Below are 14551 nucleotides of genomic sequence, written 5' to 3' on the forward strand. Positions count from 1 at the left end.
TTATTTGTCACAAAAAGAGGAACAGTGTATGAAACAGACTCAAATATTTCTGTTTGGTTTGAAACAGGCGATGGCTCAAGTAGAACATGTTGATGATATAAAGTGAGTTGACCTGACACAGTTTCTTTATGGCCCCTTTATCGTTTACATCCGGAGACTCACAATACAAAACGATGGTTTGGGATAGAGACATCATGAAAAAGGAAATGCAATATTCTTCAAGAATGTTTAATTATTTTTGAAATATTTTGTTCATTTCTGGACAGAAACAGAAATCGAGTCACATTGGGTATAAATATGTATGAGGGACTGTGACTGAATACACGATTGGGGTAAATACTTTGAATTAAACAACTTTTAATACATTTAAGACAATTGGTCTTTCACATAATATATCAATGTCTTCATTTCATGTATCTCTGATGCCTTTATTGAATGCCCTCTCCAGCAGCAGCAGGTGTGTGTGTGTGTGTCTAGACCCCGGTGACCTGACTGGGCCTCCAGCATCGATGCAGCAGGTGCAGCATAGTGTCCGAGATCTCCCTGTACCTCATACCGTACAGGAAGGGGGCGCACAGTCGGGGTAGCAGCGTCAACACGCACATGTTGACCGTGTTGAGCCACACCCGCACGTCCAGGCTCACGTGCTCATTACTCAACAGGAAGAGCTCCACGGTGAACACCAGGCCCGGTCCGAAGTAGAGCAGGAGCAGAACCCCGTGGGCCAGCAGGGTCACCCGGGCTCGGGAGTAGCGGCTCTGCCAGATCCCCTGGGTCTTGGTCACCATGTAGAGGCGGATGTAGCAGTACAGGATCAAAAAGCTGCACAGGAAAACGCCGGTGGCAAAGTACAAATGGACCCCGATTATGGTGTTCCCCCCCATGGTGCCCAGGGAGATGAGGACCAGGCACATGGCGGGCCTCTGACGCACGTTGTCCCCCATCACCTCCATCAGGATGACCTGGGACAGCGGGTACATGGCCGCCCCCACCCACACCCCGGCCAGGATGCGCCTGGCGCGGGCCAGCGGGAGCAGGTCGTGGTAGTGAAGCGGCCAGCGGACCGCCACGTACGTGTCGGCCACCATGAGGGTGACGGTGAGGATGGCGCAGCAGTAGGCCGTGACCGTCGCCGCGGACACCAAGTCGCAGAGCAGCCGCAGCATCTCCACGCTCAGGGCGTTGCAGACCACGGTGGTGAGGTTGAGCAGGAGGAAGATGATATCGGCGGCCAGGGTGTTGGCCACGAGGAGGTAGCGGGTCTCCTGGCACAGGGTGTGGCTGAGCAGGATGCACGCTAGCAGGACGGGGTTGGCCAGTAGGGTGACGATGGTGAGGAGGGTGGTGGGGATGAAGAACAAGTCCAGGTGCCAGCTGTGCAGACTCTGGAACCACTCCTCTGAGACATTGCGCATGTTGCCCATGTTGACAGGAAGGGCAAGTCTGTGTGTTGACTGAGTGATGATGTTGGAGAAAGTGCTTTTGATTTCTCCTTTTACAGAGCAGGACTGTTTGCTGGTGTGTGTGTGCTGAGGTGTTGTACACAGATGGTACGATTCACATTGACCACTGCTTTCCTGAGGTTCAAGACAGAAGGGTATCTCAGATATCAACAGACTTATTAAAACAAACAGTGGTGTTGTGTTGAAGGAGCTTATCTCAATGAACGGGCTCTTATCTGCATTATACAGACTTTCAATTCACACAGCAACCATAACTGACTAGTTTTAGTGTAATGAGTGTGACGAACATTGAAGGGTGCTTTTTCCATGGAAAATATCTCTAATAACAACCAGTCCTCTATGGACTTCAGTCCCTGTGTACTTATTATTAGAATCAAATAATTTTTATAACGCCCTTCTCACGTGAAGGGCTACTTTGCCTAATAACTTTGGTTTTGCCTAATTTGTATAACACATGCAAAGAGGAACTGACTACATTCACAAAAACTTTAATTTAACTAATGTTAAAGTAGTCTCATTAAATAATACCAGTATCTTTCAAAACAGTCAAGTATTTAAATATGCAATTGAACTGTTGTCTTATTAACACCAGCTGTTATTCCCTCTAAACCTGCAAACCTGTACCAGCCAAAATACTGACGTTTACATAGTAACAACTATTAGCACAGACACAACCATGAACAAAAACTATCGATTTACCAAAGGTAATGAAATCTCCTCAAGCAACAAATGAAAGTCAGGGGTTTCATATCCAATATCCACAGCGTTTGGGGCGAGCATCCATTAGCCTTCATGCTTTTATAAATCAATGGCAGCTATGTCTTCCTGACGCTCCTCTGCTAGGTTTATCAGCAGATGTACTATGTGTTGACTCATAGCTGATAACGCAGGGATGTGGAAAGCTATAGCCACTTAGCCATCCCATAGAAGCACTGGCTGAATATCAATTCAGGCGGTAGTTCACACATCAGTTCTCATTCACTCCCCTTCATTGATGTGTGCCTGAATAATGAATTCCTAGGTGCCTACCCCAGGGCTTGTTTCTTATCTTGATTTTTAACCATTTTCTCTCTATCCACCCGTCCTCTCCATTAAAACACAAAGGAATCAAACCCTAAAGGGAAAGGACACATGTCCTGATTGAAATACTACCCAGTCTCTGCTTTCAACAACAATACCAACACTTTAGGTGTGAGTCATGGCAGTTTAGTTGACGTACATCTCACTTTATATTGACACCAGTGACTAAGATGTGCCAAGTCCATGTTCACCTCTATCAGTCTTTTTGTACAGTGTTCACTCAACCCAACATTACCATCCTGTCTAAGCAGCTTGTATGCTAAGGCAAGTAAGCAATGGGCAGAGTGATGGGCAGAGTGATGGGAAGAGTGATGGGCAGAGTGATGGGCAGTGATGGGCAAGAGTGATGGGCAGAGTGATGGGCAGAGTGATGGGCAGAGTGATGGGAAGAGTGATGGGCAGTGATGGGCAGAGTGATGGGCAGAGTGATGGGCAGAGTGATGGGTAGAGTGATGGGCAGAGTGATGGACAGAGTGATGGGCAGAGTGATGGACAGAGTGATGGACAGAGTGATGGGCAGAGTGATGGGCAGAGTGATGGGCAGAGTGATGGACAGAGTGATGGACAGAGTGATGGGCAGAGTGATGGGCAGAGTGATGGGCAGAGTGATGGGCAGAGTGATGGGTAGAGTGATGGGTAGAGTGATGGGCAGAGTGATAGGTAGAGTGATGGGCAGAGTGATGGGCAGAGTGATAGGTAGAGTGATGGGTAGAGTGATGGGCAGAGTGATGGGCAGAGGAAATGGGCTGCCATCCCGTTACGCACGTTACAAGAACATGCCCTATTTAACGTTACACTATAAGGTCTTGTTTGTCCATAAGCTTTGACAATCCCATACCACAGAACAAAAAATTATTTAGTGCAGTCACAGATTATATCATAAAAAAAAGTTTTCATAGACAACTATGGGGCTTATTGTTGTTTTTTTATGATTTACTTATAAGCAACAACATCAACTTGAAACACATGAACTGCAAGTCCACATTCTCAGCCTCATCTCTTCCTCCTTTTCTGGTATCCATCGATTTCTCCTTCCTCCTCCTCCTCGCCGTCCTCTTCATCACCCCCAGACATCATTTCCCTCTCCTGCCCTTCCTCCTCCTGCCACTCTTTCTCCATCAGCTTCCGGAATATGCTGTACTCCTCCTGTGTGGCCATGGCAACTTCAGCAAGGTAGGTCTCCTCGTTGACGCCGAGGATGTCGTTGAGTTTGGGGTTGAGGATGAGTGTCTGGCCCTTCTTGTCAGGAGTCTGGTACAGACCCCGCCTCTCCAGGAAGCAGTGCCTGCAGCGTACTTCCTCCAAGGGAACCCGGAAGAGCTTGGACCTCACCATCTCTGCCTGCTTGACCCCCATGCGGAAGTAGACATACTGCAGGGAAAGGGGGGCTAGCGTTAGGTCAAGCACTATAGTTGACATTACTATGGACAACAATTAACCAAGATATTTTTTATTGTATGTCTGGTAGAGATATCATGAAGTCAATTATTTGGATACACAACCTAGGTCACGGCTATATCTAAATAGTAAACCAGCCATAGACACACTGTAGGCTATATAATGGTCATTGAGATGAGGTATAACCTGGAACTTGTACTCCAGCGAGCCCAGGTCCTCCTCCACCACGGCTGGTGAGTCCCTCAGGATGTCTGTGGCCTGCGGGAAGGTGAAAAGGCACCTTTCTCTGAGCAAGCGCACCACATTGTTGATCCTCTTCATGGGGAAGGTCAGGATTTGGGGGTAGTAACTCACTACCCTCTGCAGACTGCCTGTGAGAGGGTTGGAGAGGAAATTTAGGGGTAGTAACAGCCGTTTATGTTCATATCTGTAATGTAAAAATGAACACCCTCACCTTCAAGCAAACCTAGTTTCCTCAGGTTGCTAATGCGCTGATTGAACTGTGTTCCCTTCACTTTGTAAAGATCTGGACATTTCTCCAAAACCTTCAGCACACTGGAAGGGTTGAGGCCGAGTACGAACAGTGTCGTGAGAGTTGATAGGGCAGTGTCAGAATGCCCACGACTCTTGGTTACAGCATCGCAAACCTGCTCTGCCTGGGTATCTGTGAAACCCATATCAAGTAGTGACCGAAGGGTTAACTCTTTGCCCGTTTTAAGATTAGACGTGTCTGCGTTGTGCTGAACACCTGTCTGGTAGTGGTTGGAAGACAGGACTCGGTAGGACGTAGGAAGTGCATTCCGCACATGGTATCTGGCAAGTCCTTTTTGATGCAATATAGAGCGGTTTGCACATCGAAGAGTCCATCTGAGAAGCTACATGTTAATGAAAAAGAAAGTGCAAAACATCGATTATTAGGTCAGGAAAAAATACTTTTTTCTACTTACCGTTAGGGGCGACATTACCTTGCAACTCAACTAGCAATGTATTGACCTTGGTAGGCATCGCAAACGCTTAAAATTACTTAAATATTGGTTATTGTCAATTGTACTCTGCAGTGTGAGATGAATTGTACATGACTAATTACAAGTGTTAAATTTGAAAATAACACGGTAGTTTACCTGCCGACTAACGATATGAGCGCTCATGCTTGTCCGTCCTCAAAATATGTTCACGGTCTCCTACGTATTCCAAGAAATAGTTCCGAGCTACGTTTACAATTGTATACACATTTATTATAAGACCACAAGACACCAAGGATTATGATAAAAGCATTTATTCGGGTGAATTAAATACATATTAAAATATTGCAAACATATTTACAATGTGATAAAAACCAAACTAAAGCCATTACATTAGCATTTGTATCAACTTCATTCTAAATAACAGGCGTGTATAGGTCCTGGGGTGAAAAGCACCAGGAAGATCTTATTCAGGTAACAAGTCATTCAGGTTTTAGTTTTAGTTCATTTTTAAGCATAATAACCCAGTTTTATTTCCACATGGTCCTTATATGAAGCTTCTTTTACCATTTTTACTTGGCATTTTAGATGTTTTAAACCATAATATGTATGATTCTAATGACATTATAACATGTTTAAACATACATACTAATGATTCTACTGTAGTTATCCAATCCTTCATGTAAATGTAACTTTTTTTGTTTGTCTTCTCTTTGGTAGCATTTACTTACTTAATATTGTCCTGCTCCATGGCCAAATAATCGTACTCATATTACCAGTACGCTATTTGATTTTGGTGGTGAAAATCTATAATTCCTTTTGGTTTCCAAGACTTTGAAGCCACCACTGTAGTTCAGTTTCTCAGTCGTCAGAGAGGTACTTCATGAGCTCCGTTTCTAAGGCAAACATGGACGCCTTCTCCTCCTCATCTTCCTCCTCCTCATCGGGGAGTGACTCATCCCCTACGTCCGGGTACAAACCGTCCCCGAGGAATCCTCCAGGACTGAGCATGTGCTGCTGTAGAGACACTGTAATGGACCAAGTTCAAATAATCATTCAGCTTACTGTCATCATGCCTTCTATTCATCAGTCTCAGAAGACAGAACACCACCACACTCTGTTTATTGCAACGTGACTAAACTATATAGAGCAATCTACTACACACTATGGGAATGCTGAGGAACAGTTTTGGGTCACTGAGCACTAGTGGGCATCTGTCCTCCACTCACCCTGGCTGTGGGCCCCAGGCACCACCTCGCTCCAGCTGTACTCGGCCAGGGAGATGGGCTGGCGGACCCAGGGCTGGAGCAGCAGCTGGGCCAGGGTCATCCTCTGGTCGGGCGCTGGATGCAGCAGGCCTGACAGGACACCATGCAGTTCTGGAGCACAGGAGGACAGACAAGACACCAGTCAACAGAAGACGAAACAACCAAAAATAAGCTGCCAAAGGGAACTAGACTCCCCGAGAAGGGAACATTAGTAGGGTATAATGCAGGTTATCTGGGAGAGCAACTCAAGGCTTTATAATGTGTGGATACGTTGGACTGTACCTGGTGAGAGGGGGAAGGGGGGTCTGAGGTGGGCCTCCAGGATTTCCTCCATGCCACAGAAGGGGTTCTCACTGAACAGAAGCGTGTACAGCAGCACCCCCAGAGACCACAGCTCCAACTCTGGCCCCTCGTAGCTACACAGGGGCACACGGATACAGGACAGGGTTACAGAAATACAGAGAGACTGTGCGAGAGAGAGAGGATGTAGAATAGTGACAGAGTGAGAAAGTGAGCGATACAGCCAAGTGACTGAGTGATGGCGAGCGAGTGTGTGTGTGTGTGTGTGGGGCGAGAGCTTACGGGTTCCCCTGCAACACCTCGGGGGAGCAGTACTCCAGGGTACCACAGAAGGTGTAGAAGAGTTTCCCCGGACTCAGCATGGCGGCGGAGCCAAAGTCTATGAGCCTGACGTGGAAGCACGTGTCTATGATGATGTTCTCATCCTTGATGTCACGGTGCAGGATGGCTTTGTTCCTCAGGTAGGCCACAGCTGCCACCAACTGACAACCAGCGGGAGAGACGGACAAAAGAGAATTGTTTCTTTAAGAAAAGTTATGTTTTGTTTTTTGTTTTTTTTACCCAATTGTGTCTGAGGAAATGTTTCTTTTGAGGCCCTAGAGACGGGGCTGTATGTCAGTGTAAAAGGGTGTTCCGACAGCGCCGGTTTCTCACCTGTCTGAAGATGTAGCTGGCTAGGACCTCGTCCAGTCTGGGCTGCTTGTCGATGAACTCAAACAGGTCGAGACCCTCGCCATGCTTCTCCATCACCATCTGGAAGAAGCCCTCGTTCTCAAACACCTCCAGCACCTGCACAGGGACGAACGGACATGTGAGCACCCAGACCTGTGGGCTTCCATCTCCACGCTACTGATGGGAGGGGCTGGCGGTGACCTTTCCTTTCACAGGCACGCTATGCGTGCAGATATGAAACGCGTCAGGTCAAGCGTAGCAGCAACGCTGGGGCGTTACCGTGGCGATGTTGGGGCGTGGCGTTACCTTGACAATGTTGGGGTGTTGTAGACGTGTTAGGATGGCTATCTCCTGGCTGACTCGTCCCAGCATGGGGTCGTCTACCCAGCATTCACTCACAACCCTGGCCTTCCGGATGAACTTCACCACCACCTGTGAATACACACACACACACGTTATGCCACTCCTCCATAAAAACCAGCCCATGCTTAAACAACAACTACCATTCAGAAAAGCACAAACACACCAACATAACATTCACCAAACAGTAGAAAACTGCCTGCTTCAGTCCACCAGTGACTCCCCCTTTCACACGAGTGCTACCTGTGTACAGAGAAAAGGGATTCCGGTCTAACCTCCTGTCCGTCCGAGCGCCTGCAGGCCTGCCACACAAACCCGAATGCCCCTTTGCCCACAGCTCGGATGGGGTGGTACTCCTCGTCAAACTGGCCGTTGCAGGCCCGCGACTGCTCCAGGTCCACCGTGGAGCGCAGGGCGTCCCCGCGGCTCGTCTCGCACGTCGCCTGAGTAGAAAACAGACAAACCGGTCCACACAGGAAGGGGTGAGAGGAACCCTGAGTCAGCCCTCACCACACACGCTGGATTTGTATGGAATTATCTTTTTTTTACCGATAACCGACACTCGTTAACGTCCACTAACCTTTAACGACAAGATAAAAAGTTTTGAATGGACGAGAGTCTGTGACCCATAAAAATAAATACCAACAAATGTTTTTTTGTTGTTGTTGACTCCTCACCTCCCCCAGGCTCAGAGCTGAGGAGTCCGGCTGGGAGGCCATGTTGGAGGGCTCCATCTGCAACAGCGCCTCCTGGTGGCTCAGCCACACACAGAAGACCGCGCGGCCCTCAGGCAGCTCTGCCCTGCACACCTCACACTGCACCTCTGGACACAAGGCAGGGGGAGAGGACGGCTCGTCACACAAGACATCAGCCAGCAGGCAGAGATCAGGACAGCTCGAAACTGAGCTGTTGTTTAGGAAGACCAAGTCTGCCCTTTTGGAACGAATCTGAAAATCAGTACCAACCTATTCTGGAGCCATCCCTGTGGTAGCCGTTGCCCTGGTATCTGCCCTCCCGGATGTGCTGCTTGGGGGCTGGGGAGTCTGTGTGTCCATTCAGCTGGGGCTTCTTAGGGGTGGAAGTGCTGGGAGCATCCATTTCTGACTGCATCCCCAGATTCATCTGACTTGTGAACTCCTGGGTCTGGGCCTGGTTCATCTCAGTGAAAGCTCCCCACTGATTCTGCTCCGACTCCTGATGATTCTCACTCCTCCCCCCCTCCCGTTCCAGCGATGGACTGTTCCTGACCTCAGCACCCTTCTTACTGGGAGACTCCGCTTCCTGGTCGGACTCTACCACGTACGGGGAAGGGGTGCGCAGGAGCTCGGCCGTGTCACAGGAGGTGTGGGACAGCAGGTCAGCGGGCTCCTCCCCCCGGGGGAGCTCCACGCTGCAGCTGAGGTCCAGGTCAGCCATGGCCCGGGTCACCTGGTCCCCATTGGTGGTCAGGTCCACGAAACAGCTGGCAGAGTCCAACACCGCTGCAGATTCCTCCAGGCGGTCGGGTCCCGACCCGCCCTGACCCGCCCACTTCTCACAGAACCCAGAGGAGGACCTGGAACCACATTGTGTGATCGTCTACTGTTTTTTAGTTTCTTTATCAAGAAGCTTTTTGTTCAAAGTGACATTCCAAAGGTTGGCTGAGTGGTTAGGGAATCGGGCTAGTAATCTGAAGGTTGCCAGTTGGATTCCCAGCCGTGCCAAATGACGTTGTGTCCTTGGGCAAGGCACTTCACCCTACTTGCCTCGGGAGAATGTCCCTGTACTTACTGTAAGTCGCTCTGGATAAGAGCGTCTGTTAAATGACTAAATGTAAATGTAAAATGTAAATAGTGAATTTAGAAAGTGTAGCCAAATCAAGGGTCAGAAGTGCATAGCTCTAACAGTATTTTGACGTTTAGAGTGAAGGAAGTATATTTTACTAGGCACAATATAAAAAGAACAACATTTCTCAACCTTTACAAATCAGACGGAATGGACTCATGAGGCGAAAGCACAGCTGACGCACTGACCAGGTGGCCTGACAGGAAGTTCCTCCCTGATATGACACTCTGATGAATAACATGAGATCAGGATCCCCTCACCTGCTCCCCATGGAGATGACTTCAAAGCTGGAGTCCTGGAGGACGGAGAGGTCCGTCCGCTGGTTCTCCTTCTCTGGGTGGTTGGCGCACCCTGGCCTGGCAGGACCACAGGCATCCAGGCTACCTGGATGAGGGGCTGGAGGAAGAAGAACTTGTGTTTACTTCCAATACCGTCTTTCATCGGCATAGCAACAGATCATCCATTTACGACAAGCTAATGTTGACCTCCATTGAGAGCCTGTTGACAGTGTGTCCCCTCGGTGTCGCAGGGCTGCTGTCCGGGGTTTGAAGGCTGGGTTGGAGAAGGGAGGCAGATGGTGAGCCCCTCGGGGTACTCCACCAGGGCGAAGGTCTGCAGGAGGACATCGGTGCTGTCTCCTACCTCCCCTGTCAGCTCCAAAGTGTCCTCCGCCCTGGGGGGGAGAGACTATACAATCGTCCTGCGAACTCTTGATCTGCAGTCAAATGCTCCACCACTGAGCTATAGCCTACCTACCCCAGGTACGAGCTCAGACGCTGAGTGTGAGACGAGGGTCCACTGACCTGACCGTGGGGGTGGACGTGACTGCGGGTGGGTGCAGGGTGGAGGGGGCGCTGCCCTGCTGCTCCAGCCTGGCGCTGGTCCCTGTGAAGATCCTGCCCCTGGCGGAGGAGCCCGGGGTCTGCCAGGCCTGCAGGACCATGGCCATGTCCCCAGCCAGCAGGGACGAGGGGTCTGAACACACACACAGACACAGGAAAAACAAAACTGGAGGTTTACAACTGGTTCACGAGGCCCATTGCACGCCACATCCCTGATTATGAAAACAATCAACACCCAGGCACTGAGAGGTAGCAGAGTAGATGAGAAGGGATGAGAGATAAGCAAGCAGGTCCTGAATATCCTGTCAGCAGGTGCTAACCTTTCCTGTCCTGGGGCTTGTGTCTGCCAGAGAGAGCAGACTGACAGGACTGGGGCACCATGCAGCTAGTGCCAGGGTTAGGACTACCAGAGGATCTACAGCGGTCTGTAAGGGCCACAGAAAGAGAGAGAGATCACTATGCAGGCAGCATGCAGAAATCTAACCCCATGACTCCTAATAGGCTACAGTCCAGCTGGACCAGAGGTTCAGACTTGAGGCGATGTTTCAACAGTTTTACTACTATTATGGGGGTGGGGGATGGGTATAGCTCAGTGGGAGAGCATTTGATCAAGAGGTCACAGGTTCAAATCACCCCTGTACCTGCCCAACGGAATCCATGACATTGTTAGCTTAGGAAACCCTGTGTACCCGTGTCCCAGCTGGAGGGATGAGAGGAGCGTGTCAGGAGCAGCCCGTCTCCTGGGGAACGGGCGAGGGGGAGGGGCATGTCTCTCCTCTCCAAGCTGCACATCCAGTCATAGAAGGCAGGCATCAGGAAGGTGACAGTCTGTAGGGCACAAGTCAGACAAGAGCAGTCTGGAAACCAGCTCAAACAAGGGCAAACGAGGAGCACGTCATTCAACAGAACCAGATTAGCTTTAAAACTATTTTCCTGTCGATTGGATCTACAGGGACAGTACATTTACATGTAGTCATTTAGCAGACGCTTTTATCCAGAGCGACTTACAGTAAGTACAGGGACATTCCCCCGAGGCAAGTAGGGTCAAGTGCCTTGCCCAAGGACACAACGTCATTTTGGCACGGCCGGAAATCAAACGGCAACCTTATGATAGGTAGCCCGATTCCCTAACCGCTCAGCCATCTGACCCCCCTGACATGAGCCAGATCTGTCAGGACTTGGGACTCTCCCCGTCTTACCTTCCCCGTGAGCTCGGCCGTGCTGTAGCCAAACAGGCTGAGAGCCAGGAGGTGGTGGATGCTGAGGAGGGAGCCGTCGGGGTGCAGGGTGAGGAGGCCGCTGATGGGAGCAAACACCCACACCGTCCCCGAATAAATCAGGGCAGAGCCTGGGGACAGGAGGACGCCGTCCGCTTTCCCTACTGACACGACAGACGCAGGCAGAGAGAGGGACAGACACACAGAGAGAGAGAACATGTATATGTCAATATTCTGCAGTGCGCAAACTTGTTTACAACGACACTGGAAAACCTGCATCGCTGATGTTATTTTTGCCGAGACAGTACCAGAGGACGTGTCCTGTGACTGTGTCTGTTCATGGAGCTCAGACTGGGAGGGCTCGGGCGCTCGACACCCCGGGGAGGTGAGAGGAGGCCCCGGCGGGCTCCCCTGGCCGGCCGCTCTTTCGGGGCTCCAGGTCAGCTCGGCACAGCCGGACCCGAGGCCCTGAGGCTGGGCTCGCCTACACACCACAGCCCCCTGGAGCTTGATACACAGGGGCAAGGAGGTGCCCTCCCTGCTTCTACCGCACACTCTCTGGAGCCGCAGCGTCTAGGAGGGCAGAGAGCGGAGTTCATGCGCATCCCTGATGAGGCATGCTCTTACATACAGCAGCAGATTCTGGGAAATGGTGTATTCTGTGACCGGGTCGATCAGGCTGTCCTCATACTACCAGACTCCAGCCCTGCACATCGTAGCACGTGTGGGCGTCAAGATGCTGGCAGCGAATACAAAAGCCCAGAAAAGGACCCTGGTGTGCAGGAGGGTTTACCTTGGGCAGAGCTTGGCTGTGGAGGGGCATTCGCAGAGAGGGCATCAGATCACTAATAGACAGCCCCGTCAACTCCCCGGCCTGGTGGTAACCATGGAGATGGGCAAACGCCTGGTCACAGCCGAGGATGCTGCCCTGAAAATGAACACAGCGGCACTGACAGTTAGAATTGGGAAGCCGTCAGCCGATGGCATGTTGGTTTCTACAAGGTCGGGTACATAAGACAATCCCATTAGGCTGCTTACTTCCTGCGAGAAAGAGACTTGGGCTGCTATCCTCTGAACCCGCTCCATCAAGACCTGGCAGTGCTGCCCTCCCTCCCCTGAGGGCATCAGGGTCCACACTGACACGGGCACCTCGGCACCACACAGGCTCACCGCATCCATCTGTAGGACAGAGGAGGGTCACTCAAAGTTCCACACTGGATTTAAGATATGTTAACCATGTGCATGAATGAAAATAATCTACTGAGAAACATGTCTCCTACCACTTTTCCGGTTACGACAGCAATATGTCCATCTGCTTGTAGGTACTCTTCATTTAGAGCTTCTTCCAGGATCTGATTGGTTTTCTTCAGGACATAGGACAGCTTTTGCCCAATCAACTCACTGCTGCAGCAATCAAACAGCTGGCAAGCCAGTTTATTGGCAGCTGTTATCTGCAAGGGACAGAGAAAAAACATTTCTCAAGAACTGCACGACAATTGTACTTATGGAGATGGAAGTCGGACTTATAAGGATAGAAGTCCTCCTAGTTCCATTCTACCTCTTCTGTCCTGAGGTGCACGGTGAGAACTGCCTTGTTGGGGTTGTGAGAAGCAGGGGCTCCACAGGTGAGCTTGCCGAGCAGGGTGTCTGTGTCTGACAGAGCTGACAGGTGAGGCAGGGAGCCAGGCCGTGTGTGGGACTGGGAGCCATGAAGACAGGACATCTGGATGTCTCTTGTTGCGACAGAACTACCAGAGTTCACATAGCCGCCTGTCGTGGAAAAAGGGTGGACGCTGGTTAATACGAAAGCATGGAAGAAGCTAATCTCTATGGCCGTTGCTTTGTTTAAACAAGGTAGCGGTAAGTGAATAACAATCTAAAGTACAAACCCTAAGCTTCATCATACTGATGAATAAAGAGAGTATGTTTTTAATAGACAAGTTGTTTTATGCAGAGCTAGCTAGCTAGCTAGCTACACACACACACACTCACCCGTCAATGACCCAGGGTAATGCCAGTGCTGCAGAGACAGCTGACCTTTCCTGTGAAAAGCACGCTGGGCAGAGGGATAGGACTTATTTAAATCAAAGTCATTCTTCAGCATGTCCAGCGAGTCTGGGGCCCCGCACACGCTGTCCTCTTTCAGATGGATGTTTCCGAGCTCTGCAAAAGGAGCCTCAGCCCACAATGACATGGTTGTGGGCTCTAGTAGTGAAAGAAATAGGTCAATACAGTACTGTATATAGTATCAAATAGAAAAGCACCGTATACTGCAGCTAGGCTAGCTAGCTACAGTAGAGAACTCGCTACTCCCAACGACCATTAATTTCTTGTAAACGTTCACAAAGTCAACACAGTTCTCAAACACTCACCCTTTTGACTCCCTAATTAGTTGGGCGTGAAAAGTTTCTTATGTCTTTCTGGCTTATCAGCTAAAACGGCAGGCTGTTTGACTAGCCCTGCTCTAGTTCAACTAGCAAGCTAGAGCTTTTGTTATTGTCTTCGCTCGCGAGTTGGTTGGTGCTGGTGGTTGCTAGGAGGAGGAGACGGGAAAGGTTACCGTAGGTAACTTGAAGACTTAGTATCTTGCAGGCTATGCTTTGGAAGGCAGGTACTATAATCGGACAATGAATGTATCTAATTTTGGCGAGCACATCACAAGCTAGCCTTACTTCTTGAAATCCGACTGGGAGCATTAGGCTAGTTTGCTAGGATACTTTACAAAACGCGGGGATCACTCAAGGTACGCGGGCGCTTTCAAAGAAACTAGGAGGAATCAACCAATCGGGCTAGCTTATCGACGTTGTAGGAGGAGTCAGGAAAATGAGTATGGTTGAATGAATGGTAAAGATATTAAATATTTATATGAGATGATAGAAAATAAGGGTTACTGTACGACTTGGGAGGGACATTTTGTTTCTTTAGGGGGAGTGATTCTTTTATTTAGAGAATACATACTAAAAGTTCGAGGCCAAAAAACCGTTGCCGAAAAAACGGCCGAAAAAAATTGAGCCCAAAAATATTTTGGTAAAAAAATTGTGGCCAAAAAATATTTTGGTAAAAAAATTGTGGCCAAAAAATATTTTGGTAAAAATATTGTGGCCAAAAAATATTTTGGTAAAACATTTGTGGCCAAAAAAATAGGATCATAAAAAAAAATATTTG

The 14551-nt window shown here is 49.5% G+C and overlaps 3 protein-coding genes across 4 annotated transcripts; all 3 read right to left on the reverse strand.

Annotated features, from left to right (window-relative positions):
• Positions 1–473: 473 nt before the first annotated feature.
• LOC136958829 (probable G-protein coupled receptor 148) lies at positions 474–1415 on the reverse strand. The gene has a single exon (XM_067252942.1). It carries the CDS (start codon positions 1413–1415, stop codon positions 474–476), a length of 942 nt encoding a protein of 313 aa, XP_067109043.1.
• Positions 1416–3456: 2041 nt separating this feature from the next.
• mterf4 (mitochondrial transcription termination factor 4) lies at positions 3457–5108 on the reverse strand. The gene is made up of 4 exons (XM_067253815.1): positions 5063–5108; positions 4396–4816; positions 4128–4312; positions 3457–3914 (listed from the first exon to the last, which is right to left on the reverse strand). Exons 1-4 carry the CDS (start codon positions 5087–5089, stop codon positions 3537–3539), a joined length of 1011 nt encoding a protein of 336 aa, XP_067109916.1. The 5' UTR covers positions 5090–5108; the 3' UTR covers positions 3457–3536.
• A 118-nt stretch (positions 5109–5226) lies between these two features.
• On the reverse strand, positions 5227–13868 carry pask (PAS domain containing serine/threonine kinase). 2 transcript variants are annotated; one of them, XM_067253813.1, is made up of 22 exons: positions 13759–13868; positions 13379–13591; positions 12945–13156; positions 12667–12837; positions 12425–12565; positions 12180–12314; positions 11695–11959; positions 11369–11550; positions 10859–10997; positions 10490–10594; positions 10131–10302; positions 9813–10000; positions 9588–9723; positions 8469–9058; positions 8181–8326; positions 7779–7946; positions 7450–7575; positions 7126–7260; positions 6754–6953; positions 6454–6587; positions 6133–6282; positions 5227–5931 (listed from the first exon to the last, which is right to left on the reverse strand). In XM_067253813.1, the coding sequence occupies exons 2-22, from the start codon at positions 13578–13580 to the stop codon at positions 5765–5767; spliced, it is 3864 nt and encodes a 1287-aa protein (XP_067109914.1). In that variant the 5' UTR covers positions 13581–13591; positions 13759–13868; the 3' UTR covers positions 5227–5764. The 2 variants fall into 2 exon arrangements, with proteins under 2 accessions (XP_067109914.1, XP_067109915.1); XM_067253814.1 differs by lacking the exon at positions 10490–10594.
• Positions 13869–14551: the final 683 nt, after the last annotated feature.

This window comes from Osmerus mordax, chromosome 16, assembly GCF_038355195.1.
Source record: "Osmerus mordax isolate fOsmMor3 chromosome 16, fOsmMor3.pri, whole genome shotgun sequence".
Lineage (NCBI taxonomy): Eukaryota > Metazoa > Chordata > Actinopteri > Osmeriformes > Osmeridae > Osmerus > Osmerus mordax.

Excerpts from the sequence above, each read along its gene's own strand:
- LOC136958829 (XM_067252942.1), bottom strand. The coding sequence starts at position 1,415 with ATGCGCAATGTCTCAGAGGAGTGGTTCCAGAGTCTGCACAGCTGGCAC.
- mterf4 (XM_067253815.1), bottom strand. The coding sequence starts at position 5,089 with ATGAGCGCTCATATCGTTAGTCGGCAG. Across the intron at positions 4,313-4,395 it reads GAAACTAGGTTTGCTTGAAG|GCAGTCTGCAGAGGGTAGTG; the intron begins GTGAGGGTGTTC and ends ACCCTCTCACAG. Across the intron at positions 3,915-4,127 it reads CGCTGGAGTACAAGTTCCAG|TATGTCTACTTCCGCATGGG; the intron begins GTTATACCTCAT and ends CTTTCCCTGCAG.
- pask (XM_067253813.1), bottom strand. The coding sequence starts at position 13,580 with ATGTCATTGTGGGCTGAGGCTCCTTTTGCAGAGCTCGGAAACATCCAT. Across the intron at positions 11,551-11,694 it reads GTCACAGGACACGTCCTCTG|TAGGGAAAGCGGACGGCGTC; the intron begins GTACTGTCTCGG and ends CTGTCGTGTCAG. Across the intron at positions 10,998-11,368 it reads CGGCCGAGCTCACGGGGAAG|ACTGTCACCTTCCTGATGCC; the intron begins GTAAGACGGGGA and ends TGTGCCCTACAG.